The sequence below is a fragment of the Culex quinquefasciatus genome, chromosome 3 (genome assembly GCF_015732765.1).
Source record: "Culex quinquefasciatus strain JHB chromosome 3, VPISU_Cqui_1.0_pri_paternal, whole genome shotgun sequence".
Lineage (NCBI taxonomy): Eukaryota > Metazoa > Arthropoda > Insecta > Diptera > Culicidae > Culex > Culex quinquefasciatus.
Window position 1 is genome coordinate 3,355,243 of NC_051863.1, and position 13,054 is coordinate 3,368,296.

Sequence of the window (13,054 nt, forward strand, 5' to 3'; positions counted from 1 at the left end):
TAAATCTTGCATGGAAATGATAACACAACTCGACATTTTTAAAGGCAGTAAACGCTTCAGTGTCGTCAAGGAATGATAAATTTGGGCTCCTTGAACACGCTCCAATCGGAACTGAATTGAAAATTAATGATTTCCCGGACAATAAATAAAATGGTCAAAACCCTCGAATGACAGTTTTTTTTTCAATCGATGCTTTTTCACTTTTAAGAAAATTCCATATGTTAATCTTCGAACGTTCCCAAATTTTCATAATTTGTAGTACACATGGGTTTTCACGGCTATAGAGTTTTTAAATAATGTACAGTCCAGACTCGATTATTCGAAGCGAAATTTATTATGCTTTTTCCCTTTTATTACAGTTTTTTTTATGTAAAATAAGATTTTAATGTAAAATTTTCACAGAATACCGCATTTTTTGAAAATACTGAAATTATCATAATTTGCAATATGGGTATAAAACTATTCGAAATTTTGCCTCCTATTTGAAAACAAAGTTATTTCCTGCCGAAAATAACCAAAAATATCGTCATTTTTTTCTGCACAACCGGCAAATTTGCACAGATTTTGCTTACCCGAATTATTCTTCAATCAGTTTTCATACGAGGTCAAAAGCTTCAAACCCTCAGGCTGATGGGTTCTCTTGCATGGATTTGGTAAACATTTCGGACATCGGCCATTTTTATCGCATGCAGAATCGACTAGATTTAGACAAAATTTTATTTTTGGGTCTTTTTGGACATCTCTTACTTAAGGTGGTACAGTCCAGGCTCGATTATCCGAAGCCTCGATTATCCGAACTTCGATTTTCCGAAGGTTTGTATGGAACTTCGGATTATCGAATCACAAACGTTTTTTTCGTATTTCTTCATTTTTTTGTTTTTAACATAAAATTTGAGTTCTACGACCCCATTTTAGTCAAATTTGAATTGTTGATAGCTTGTTAAAAAATAAAATGCTTTTTTTCAATATTGCATCACCACCATTTAAACATTCTAAATCATTTTAGCGTCGTTTAGGGGTCATATTTATGCTGAACAATCATATATTAGATAACGAAGTTTTTTTTGACAGTTTGATTATCCGAAGTGAATTTTATCCGAGGCCTTAGGATAATCGATTTTGGACTGTACTGTACTGTAAAACTTTTTTTTTCGTAAAATCGCGAAAACTGGTGATGTTTATAAGAAAACCCCTTATTTTTGTACATCAAAGTGTTTGTAATTGTCTGCTCTACAACTTTGTAGAATATTATTACACTCTAAAAATAACCCTGCAAAGTTAGAAAAAAACAGGAAATTTTAAAATGACATTTTTTGTCCTAAATGAAAAAAAAAACAAATAAATAAAAATAAAAAAAATTCCAATGTTGGTTAATGTAGATTCCAAAAGTACATTAAATTTTCTTCAAAATGACATGTTGCAAATATTTTTACAGTTGAGTAACGGTAAATGGCAGAATTTTCAGAACTTTTTAAGTGTTTTTTTTTTCAATGAAAAATACGTTTTTTTGGAATTGTGAGTACGCCACAAAATCGTGCGTTCTATTTTACATAAAAGTACTTTTGACCACTTTCTCATACAATCATTCGTCATATCATACATTTTGAAATTTACTGCTTTACGTTATACAAGAACGCTCCCTAAATAAGTCAATCCAACAAATATAAGAATATCTATGTAATCCATCTAAAATTTTCAATTCTAAACAAAAAACATAATAAACAGTTTTTTTTCATAAAAATTTTAAATTTAAATAAAAAAAACTAACTAAATCCACCTATGTGGTTGATGCCTTCCTCACTATTTAGCAACAATGGGTAATATGAGTGGTTTGGACACATATTTCAGCTATTTTTTTCAGGTCCAGAAAAATATGTACACAGATATAACTTATGTTGTCATAACTCGAGACAGGGTTGCTAGATTTTCAATTATGTGGACTCATTAGAAAGGTCCCTTGATTACCTAACCAACGATGGGCTGGATGATGGTTCCGGACATCGTTTACATACATTTAAGTGAGATCCGGCTTCAAAAAAGTACATAAATATCACTTAAGTGGTCATAACTCGAGACAGGGTTGCCAGATCTTCGATGTTGTGGACTCGTTGGAAAGGTCTCTTGATTACCTAACCAACGATGGGTTGGATGATGGATCCGGACATCGTTTACATGCATATAATTGAGATCCGGATATATTTGAAAACACATTTTTATACATAACTTTTGAACTACTTATCGAAACTTCAAACAATTCAATAGCGATGTATGGGACCCTAAATCAAGTCGAATGCAACTGGTTCGATCAAAATCGGTTCAGCCAGTGCTGAGAAAACTTGGCAAGATTTTTGAACACATACATACATACACACACACACATACACACACACACACACACATACACACACACAGACATTTGTTCAGTTTTCGATTCTGAGTCGATATGTATACATGAAGGTGGGTCTTCGAGCTTTTAATAAAAAGTTCATTTTTAGAGCAGGATTATAGCCTTACCTCAGTGAGGAAGGCAAAATCGAGGTAAAAAAATTTATTTATGCAATTTCGTTTTATTCCAAAAATCACTTTTTTTCAAAAATTTAAAAAGGCACTGCATATTGATTACAGTTGAAATTAAGAGTGTTTTCAATGAAAATTTATATTTGCAGCAGTATTTTTTTTGAGGAGCGGTTGTTTGAGTGATTTGATTATCAAAAGTTTCGATCCAGCAATTCATTACAGCCTAAATTTGACTTTCGGCTTTTCGTGAAGTTAGAGCAAAGTTTCACGTGTAATTTAACTTATGGGGTTACATACAAGTAAATTGGCAAAAATGTCAGAGGTTGGTTTGAGCACAAACTTAAACATTTTTTGAATCTGTTTTTAGGACATAAATTTGAAGACATTTGGTTGTACCATTGCCGAGATACAGCTATATGAAGTTAGCATTTTCAAAAACGGGTGTCACGATATCTCAACACTGCCTTGACCAAATCTGCACAAAATTTAAACTGGTCCTGTGTACATGTCGAAGGCAGATTTAAAAAAGTTTGTTTTAAAAAAAGATCAAAATATTTTTATATTTTTCATATAAAAAATCGAAAGTTTTTGATTCTTGCATTTTTAAAAATGCAAAATTTCAAAATCGGCATTCGTCATGCACACGGGATATGTCTTGCGAGTCTTCACTCCAAATTTCAGCCATTTTGGTCTATCCCATCTCAAGATATCGTGGCACCCGTAAATCAACTCGGTGTTCAGAGAAAACCGCTCGCAAAGTTTGACATAGGGCGTCCAAATTTCCCGGGTTTTGAATTTCCCGGGAAACGGGAAAAATATTTTTGGAATCCCGGGAATTCCCGGGATCCCGGGAAATCTTTTAAACAGTAATAAAATCTATGTTTTCATTATATTTGTTATGTTTTCAAGCGTAAAATCATAGAATTAGCTCAATCATATAAATTGCTGATAATCTACACATCAATCTATACAAGGACGACAGTTTTTAAAAAGCCTATGTAAAATTAAAATGTTATTAAATTTTTTTCAGCACGAGTCGTACATTTATCGGATAAATCTCGATTACTTTTTCAAAAGGTCCTATGTACAAAGGAAACTCTTGGCGCATTTGTTGTTTTGAAAAAGTTATCTAGAAATACGACGTGCTGGAAAAATCAAGTTTTACAACAAGTTGCTTACAACATTTTTTGCAATCCCGAATAAACGCCTTTCGAAATGTTTGCAAACATCCATGTGTTAAATAAATTCACCGTTAAAATTAAAAAATAATTTGAAAATTTTACTTATTGATACAAGTGCTAAAACGTTTAACTTTCACAAAAAAACATTTGCAAAAAACATATTTTACAAATTATTTTTAAGTTACTACCGCCAACTAGGAAAAAACAGTCTAAATAGGTAAGGAGATTTTAGAACAATAAATTTAAATAATCGGTGTTCTGTGAAATTGTTTTGTTCTGTTCCTGTTTTAACCAGAGTAACTCAAAACATCATGCAAAAAATACTAATTAGCTGTCTTAATTCGTTTCATTTGTCCTGATTTGCCCCACATACCAGTGCCTAATGAAACATAATTTGATTTGATTTTTTTTCAACTTTTAAATCATAAATATAAGTAGATATACCAATCTTTTAAAAATATATACAATCAAATATGAAATATTTAAAGCGCTAGGCATTTTGCAGATCGGTAAACTAAAATTTAAACAGTTTGCCGTAATAAACTAAATTTATGCTGATATATTCCGAATACAAATTATAATGCTTTTAAAATTATTATCAATTCTGAGGTATTCAACTGTTCATATATTTCCACAACCAAATCAGAATTTCCAGACCAAAATTTGTTTTTTTTTCGGGAATTCCAGAGACAAATTATAAAAAATCCCGGGATTCGGGATTTCCCGGTTCTGGAAAAATCCCGGGATTTTTGTCCCGGGAATTCCCGGGATGGACGCACTAGTTTGATAGTTCGCTTTGCGCATGGCAAAATTTCTAGCATAAATCATTTGTTACTCACTTTGATCATGAAATATGCCCATGAAACTTTCAGGAGTGATTGAAAATCATTTTTAAGTTGATTTAATAAATGTTCTGTAATATAAAATTTTGTGATTTTCTACATGTATGTAACCCCTTAAGATCTGTTTTTCTATGAGTGAGGGCACCGCTTGTAGCTTTGACGAAGAGTTGTAAATCTGTTATTTGGTAGATAGTTTTATTTATTTAGGTGGTTTATTAGCAGTTCAATAAAACAGATAAGTTCGTGTATCTGAAAAAATCTCCAAAACAAACAAAAACAATGTTGTTTTAAGCAGCATGCACTAATACAGTCCGGACTCGATGATTCGAAGGCCTTGGAAAAATTCTTCTTCTTATAATCTAATAATTTATTTTTGTTTTATTATTTTGGCTAGTTGCTAGTTGGCTACTTAGCGTGATTTAGAATTTTTGTATCCAAGATGGCTGCCAAAATGGCAATAATGAATTGTATAAAAAACTATTTGTAATTCAATAGGCAATAGGCATTTGATGTTCAAAGTAATTAAAATAAGAAATAAAAGAAAAAAAAACAAATAGTATTTTTTTTGTCCATGTTTCGAATGTTTGAAGTCATATATACACAGAAAAAAATCAATTCTCGTAATCGTGAATTAAGTTCACGAATGTGAGAACCACGAAGGAGTTTATTCATGAGTATGGTGCATTTGCACCATAAACGTGCAAATATTACTTCGTGGTTCTCGCATTCGTGAATTTTATTCACGATTTCGAGAATTGATTTTTTTCCGTGTAAACTTCCGTATCCAATCAAAAAAATCGAGTCTTCCCATAATGAGAATTGCTCCAAAATTCAGTTTTCTTTTCGATTAGTTACTGTAATTTGTTTCTTATCAACAATACATTTTTGTCAGACATCTTTTTGTTTTAATTTGAACTGCAAGCAATGATAATGAAATCCGCCACAACAATTGTCTGGTCGCCCACAATTTGCATCCAGTCTCGTTTAATCGATTTATGTATTATTATCACACAGCCCAAGTTCACTGCATCATTAAGGTCATCGTAAATTACTCACATACCCATTACATTGTTCAACGCTATCGTTCCACGTTTTTTAGCTGTACGATCAACGATCCAAGCAACCGTTTGCTGACTCATGCGTTTTGGTGCGTACGCGCTCAACGCCGCCACAGCGCAACGCTTGCTACGCCTAAAGCGCTGCAAAGCGCCTCAAGACGTAGCAAGCTTTTCAAGCTTTTGGATTAATCGCGTCGCTTCTCTCAATTCTCTCTTCCAGCCTGCCATCGTCGACATAGAGAAGGGACAGGTCGAAAATGAGCCTCCGTCGAACGGCAAGCAACTCTCCGCGCTTCCAGCGCCAGAAGCAGCCTTCACCAGTAACGCCGTCCATCAGTCCAGTGCACGCCCGTCCAACGAGCGGTTCAGACTAGTGCTGCTGTACGTGGTTCAGTTCGCGGGCTTGGGAGCTTGCATCGCCGGAGTCGTTCTCGTGTGGTACTTCATGGGCTGGGAGTTTGGAGTTCCGGCGGTGCTGATCGCGCTGCTGGCCGTGCTGATCGCCAGCGGGAAATGGCGCTGGTTCTACATCGCCGCCGTGACGGCGCCCCGTGACGTGAAGTGAGTTGTTGTTCCCCGTGAGGGATAATTGGTGCGTGAAGGAAAAAAAAAGTCGAGATCCAAGTGTGCGGTTTGAATTGGTGGGGATTTCTCTTTTAGCGTTTTTTGTTCGTTTCTTGCTCACGCAAGGTGCATACAAGACACGCGTCACAGTCTTGGCCTACTGCGGCCTGCGGCCGCGCGCTCTCTCTTTTGGTGTTGATGGCAGATCGTCAAGGTACGATCTGTTTGCGCCGTGTAGAAGAATGCAACTCAAGGCTGCCTAGACCGAAAATGGAAAACCGGTTTGGCCAGCCTGGGCTTTTGAACAAAGTGACTTTTTTTTCGCTGTCCAGAAACTATCCGAAACGTGTGCGAATCATTGACCTTCGCGGACCCGCGCCGAGTCGGGTCGCGTCGAGTGTAATTGGATGCAGAGTTTAAGTAGACTTCCAGAACACGGCGAATAATTAGTCGTCGATCGTGCCAGGAGAAGTGCGAGGAGCACGGCAATAACAGCGAAATGCTTGATTGGGCTCGATTATGCAAGTTTTAAAGTGGCGGAGAGTGACTTAACCCTTAAGTGTGTTGGTTGAGCGCGAGTTAGTACTCAGCGTCGACGTCGTTGCCGATTTCGAAGGTGCCAGTAATGGGGTTTTAAGCGATAAACACGGAACTTATCAACACCATCAGCGTTCGTGCTTGCCGTTGATTGAACTTCAATTGCAGCCGGTAGAAAGGCATGACGCGTACTAATCCGTTCAGCTTAGTTTTGCTTCAAGCTTGATTTGTGAGGTTGATTTCTTATCTTGCATCTTGCATTCTTGTATTTTTTTATCTTTGCTAAATTTAAAATAATGTAATCCAATGGTAATTTATTTTTAATGTACCGATTATATTCAAAAAGTTCCAAGCTCTTAAAACACAATCAAATTCGTTAAGCGAGGTGAGAACCAGGAAAACCACCTTCCACCGTGCGTGACGTTCTACCATTTGAGTAAATAACTCCCTGTGCCAACCGGCTGTGGCGCGCACGTGGTTCTGCATACTAAGTCGCTTCAGCTTGCGTTAAAAATGCCTTTTTCGGTGGAAGTGTCTTGGTTTAGTTCTGCGTTACCATATTTGTGACAGACATTGACGGAGTAACACGTCATCAAAATGGCTCTTGAGGTTGTCTGAGTTGAATGACACCGGTTTGCTTTGGTTTGTAAACAATCCACGCTGACGCGTGGTTGGTGCAATCCTCATTGGCAATTGGTTTTCAGCTACAATGAGTTATCAAAAATCGCAAAGTTTTCTAGCAATTTTGCTTTCTGCGTTTGCAAATCGCAAGACGCCGTCGGCGCCTCAAGTCCGAAGGTCGCTCGTGTATTTTGCTTTGCACTGCTAGTTCACTCGATCAACTTGAACAAGTTTCATAACAAATAATACAGCTTGAAGAGATAGCCAGAGAGAGCAGGTTTCGTTGCGATTGTACACGGCGATTGCAACTGCTTATTACTGGACTTACGATGACCCAGCTGCGGCAACGGCTGACCAAACTTTGAAGCGCACGTATAGTGAGTGAAACTGTTGTTTTCATTGTTTACAGTCAACAACTCGTCGCCATTGTTCTATATTGTCGCAAGTGCATGCGCTTCATTGAGAACACTCTTTTGTACAGCTTTCAACATGTGGCCTCTACGGATTTCATTTTCAGATAAACAAAAAAAAAAAAAGAGTGAAAATTGCTGTGTGTGCGACAACTAGTCAAAGGGATTTCAGATCAGAACGCGTTTGACACTCGTACTTGTCCAACTACTGCAGACATTTTTAGTTATAACTTGGGACTTCGGCAATGGACTGCCAAACCAAGCAGATAGCACGATCACGCCGATACTCTTATGTTAACATTATGTGTTAATTCTCGTGACTTCAAAGCCACATCCAATCAAATTTCAATAATAGCGCTGCTTTTTTATATTTACATAACCTGACCCATCTTTACTTATACCTATCGACTCAGAATCAAACACTGAACAAATGTCTGTTTGTCTGTGTGTATGTGTGCTACCAAAATTGTCACTCGGTTTTCTAAGCACTGGCAGAACCGATTTAGGCCAAACCGATCACATTTGCCTCGGGTCCTATAGATTGAGTTTCAAAAAAAGAAAAAAGAGTTTCTATAAGTAGTTTAAACGTTAGGTATACAAATGTGTTTTTACATATGACCGGATGTTAGATAAATGGCCGGAAATTATATCAAAAAGCATCATGATATAAACCGTTTCATAGGTAATTGAAAGATCTTTTCAAAGAGTCAAAAATATAAAAGATCTGGCAACACGGTCTTAAGTTATGACCGCTTAAGTGATATTTATGTACTTTTTTTATAGGCGGATCTCACCTATGGGTAACTCTCTACCAACTCACACGAAATTGGGAAAAGTTGCCCCGATCCCTCTTCGATTTGCGTGAAACTTTGTCCTAAGGGGTAACTTTTGTCCCTGATCACGAAACCGAGGTCCGTTTTTTGATATCTCGTGACGGTGGGGCCATTTTTGAACATACGAAAAATGACATTTTTTTCAATAATTTGCAGACTGAAACGGTGATGAGATGGAAATTTGGCGTCAAAGGAAATAAACCTATGTGCTAGTGAGTGAGCATGAGCATGTTTGACTGCCAATGAGCTGCTACTCCGTTATTGACAGATTAGCTGAAGTTAAACAATGAATCAAAAATGATCAGTGGGAGCCAAGCATCCGTTCACTGTTTAACCCCTGAAGACCCCGACTTTATTAGTCAATACCGGCGCCCTCCCAAGAAGCCTGCAGTTCAACGAAAGGGAGGAATGTTAGTCCGATAGTTGAAGTTGCAGACTCATCAAGCACATTGTTTTTCGCTATATACTTGTTGATACCGCTTGAGACCGTTGAATCCACAGCATCTCCTTCAAGCATCACGTGATTAATTTTTTTTTGGGTTAGTAGGATAAGGTATTGGCTTTTCGATGCCTCCCGAACTACAACGCTATGGGGAGGACTTTCATAACAGGCCCGTCGGCGAGCCTTCCGAGCAACGATGCTATGGGAAGGTCTTTCTGGTTAACACACAAAATCACTCACACACAGTTATTTTGCTCCACTATTAACTCAACGATCCAAATTGTCAGTGCGTCTTTCGTTCATTATATAGACATGGCTTTTTCACCGCAAACAAAATAAAACCTTATTCGAAAAATTTAAACACAATCCACCCGACGCCGTGCCTTCCGATCAACGATGATATAGGAAGGGCTTTGAAAATCACAAAAGAAATCACTTTTCACTCCGAATATTTTTTACAACCACGCGCTCCCTTTGCCAATTATGCACATGTACTGGGGTATCCCACACAAGGTCCATACACCATTTTTGACAAAAAGTTTTTTCAATAGTGTTTTAAAAATAGTTACGTTAAAAATTCTTAGTATGAATCCCGGGGTGACTTTGATAGTCATAGTTTTTCTTGTTAAAATCAGATTTATGGTGTTCAAACTTTATTTTTACGTCAAATGTACCATCACTAAGGTGTCTGATACAGCTTTTAAGAAACAAAAAATTAATGTTTATAAAAAGTTAGCTAAATTTATAAGCTTTTCAAAAAAATATATTTAAATGTTAGGTAAAATTGTTTAAAAGTCAGAAATTTGCCTGAAATTCGTTAAAACTAGCTTTGTTTATAAAATTATCGATTAATATAGCATTTAAAACCGAATTAGATGCAAATATCAAAAGTTTTCACAATTTATATTAAATTTGTTCAACTGAAAATGCCTATGACAGAAGGGATTATTGTGATAAATGTTTCAAAAACATATAATATTTATTATTTACAAAATTATTTTACCTTCTCCTAGTTGAAAATTGTCCAAAGAATCCGAAAATGCAATCCGTTTTTTCGATTCAAAATCATGTTCGTTGAGGAAAACATGACACTTTGAGAAGATTTAAAATCAACATTTTCTTAATTATAGTTAACCAACATTTAAATCTTTTCAAAATTTAATGAAAGGTTCTTCTTGAGGTACTTTCAGCACTTCTCTACCACGGTCAGTACGATTCAATACCATTCCGTACATATTTGATTTATACTCTTCATTTTGCGGAGAAATCTCATTCTTATCAAAGTCACCCCGTTTTACGGTATGAGAATTTTTGTATTCACCTTTCATAAGTTTAAATTTGTGACATTTTTTCAACAAACTACGTATATGGGACCTTAAAAATTCTAGATTTCATGATTTTCGATTGTTTTGTCATAAAAAATATCATAATTAAAAAAATGGCTATCTAGAGTCTTTATTTTCTGAAAAAAGTGTCTCAGTGCGTTGCCAGATTTTCTGAAGTTATTTTAAACATTTTTTTCTAATACCTTCAAAAAATCAAAAATGTTGAATGCTATGCGTTTTCTTTGAATTGTTCAGATTTTAGATCAATATCCAAACGAAGAAGACTATTATAAGGGATAACTACATTATATAATAGATACTACATTTTCAATTGTTATGTAATTAAATCCTGCTAGTCTACACCTTATATCAAAGCTGTGGATTCATGTGGAATTGAACATAACTTTAGAAGCGTTTTGAAACCACGCTGAACATGAAAATCATATAAAGCGCTACAAAGAATCGTGATTCGTTTTGCAGAAAATTTCCCGGATCAAAAATTCAGCAATTCGAGTGAAAAACTTCTTTTTATGACATAAACATAATGAATTGTATCAGCTACCAAGTCATTGAGGTGTTCTCGGAATTATGGAAGAACCCGAAGTTTACGCCTGACTACTTCTCCAATCACATACATAAAAAGTCAACCACAAAAGCCAATTTGCGTCAACGCTAACTACTCAAGACACTTGGATCTGCAGTCGCTCATGCTCATCAGCATCCCCACTAGCGCGATTCAGCTTTACCAATTCAAAGCATCATTTGGCTCATCTCGCTCGTTTTTTCCTACCACGTATGACCTCCAAAGCGCGCCTCGTCAACCATTTTTTGTACAAGATCATTACAAACTCTTCGTTTCTTTGTTTTCCGCAGAGCGCTGAGCCGGTACGTGAAGCTGCTGTTCCTGGTAAAGAAGTACGCACGCCAGAATGCCACCATCGCCGATATCTTTGCCGAGTACGTGGCCAAACAGCCGGAGAAGGTGTGCTTCGTGTTCGAGGGACGCGAGTGGACCTTCCGGGAGGTCAGCGACTACTCGAACCGGGTGGCGAACGTGTTTCACACCCACGGGTACAAACATGGGGACGTGGTGGGGCTGGTGATGGAGAACCGGCCGGAGTTTGTGGGGACCTGGTTGGGACTTTCGAAGTTGGGAGTGATCATTCCGTTGATAAATCACAACTTGAGGAAGAACGCGCTGCTGCATAGTATAACGGTGGCCAAGTGTAACGCTCTGGTGTACAGTGAGGCACTGTGTGAGGCGATCGGGGAGATTACGGAGTCGTTGCCGTCGACGATGGCACTGTATCAGTTTAACGATGCGATCCAGCAGACGGTGCTGGCGAACTCGAAGGATCTGGCCACGCTGCTGCAGTCGGCTTCCAAGGAGTTGCCAACGACGAACGTGAAGAAGGCGTCGCACCACGATCAGCTGCTGTACATCTACACTTCCGGAACTACGGGGCTGCCGAAGGCTGCCGTCATTACACACTCGAGGTAGGTTGGGAAACCACAAGAAGAGATTCAATACACTCACCATTTCAAATCTTCCAGATACCTGTTCATTACGGCAGCCATCCACATCGTGGCCGGATTCAGCCCGAACGACGTGTTCTACACTCCGCTGCCGCTGTACCACACGGCCGGTGGAATGATGAGCATCGGGCAGGCGTTGATCTTCGGTGCGACGGTCGCGATCCGTAAGAAGTTCTCCGCGTCGCAGTACTTCACCGACTGTCAAAAGTACAACTGCACCGTTGGGCAGTACATCGGCGAGATGTGCCGGTACATTCTGGCGACGCCCGAGTCGGGCAACGACAAGGACCACAAGGTACGGTTGATCTTTGGAAATGGACTGCGTCCGCAGATTTGGCCCCAGTTTGTCGAGCGGTTTAACATTCCGCGGGTGGCGGAGTTTTACGGTGCTACCGAAGGCAACGCTAATATTGGTGAGTAGAATATGTCAATGTCTTCCGGAAGGCGGAATTCAGCAGTTTAGAATTCAATTTTAGTCAACATCGATAATACTGTGGGTGCGATCGGCTTTGTGTCTCGAATCATTCCGTCGGTGTATCCGATTTCGATCATCCGCGCAGATCCAGCTACCGGCGAGCCCATTCGTGGCAAAGATGGCTTATGTCAGGTAAGTAACTCAATAGTTTTTTTTTGAAAGAAAACAGTTTTCTCAAGAATGAGTTTTTTTTAATGTATTATTTATAAATAGTTGAGACTTGTGAGAACTTTTCCTATAACCAAATAAGCTATTTTGCATCATAATTTCGTTCATACAATTTTTTTTGAGAACGTAGCTTCTGATGGCAATGTGTTGATGAAGAGAGAAGAGAATTAAAAAAAAAAACACTCTTAAAAAAATTACCCATCTTTCCTACCTCACTTGTCGATGTGAGAAAGTCGTGTTCCGAAAAAAAAAACTTTTTGCGGTACTACATCAGAATTTCACAAAAATTCAAAATACAGTCCAGACTCGATTATCCAAAGGCTTCGGCAAAATTTCACTTCCGATAATCGAATCTGAAAAAAAAATAATTTTTTTCGTTGTCTAATTTTGATTATTGAGCTGGAGTATGACCTCACAACAAATTGATTGAAAATTTTTCAATCCAAGATGGCGGCCAAAATGGCGGTGATAAAGTAATAAAAACATGCATTTTATTATTGAATAGGCAATCAACCATTCAAATTTGACTAAAATGGGGTCGCAAT

General features: G+C 37.7%; 1 protein-coding gene across 2 annotated transcripts in view; it reads left to right on the forward strand.

Annotated features, from left to right (window-relative positions):
- The window catches only part of LOC6038985 (long-chain fatty acid transport protein 4), a 45,660-nt gene that overhangs the window by 27,373 nt on the left and 5,233 nt on the right, over nucleotides 1-13,054 (forward strand). For both annotated transcript variants that reach the window (XM_038262549.1, XM_038262550.1), the window contains exons 2-5: nucleotides 5,819-6,159; nucleotides 11,204-11,827; nucleotides 11,885-12,279; nucleotides 12,343-12,473. In XM_038262549.1, the coding sequence (XP_038118477.1) occupies nucleotides 5,819-6,159; nucleotides 11,204-11,827; nucleotides 11,885-12,279; nucleotides 12,343-12,473 (1,491 nt within the window). The remainder of the gene's footprint in view (nucleotides 1-5,818; nucleotides 6,160-11,203; nucleotides 11,828-11,884; nucleotides 12,280-12,342; nucleotides 12,474-13,054) is intronic.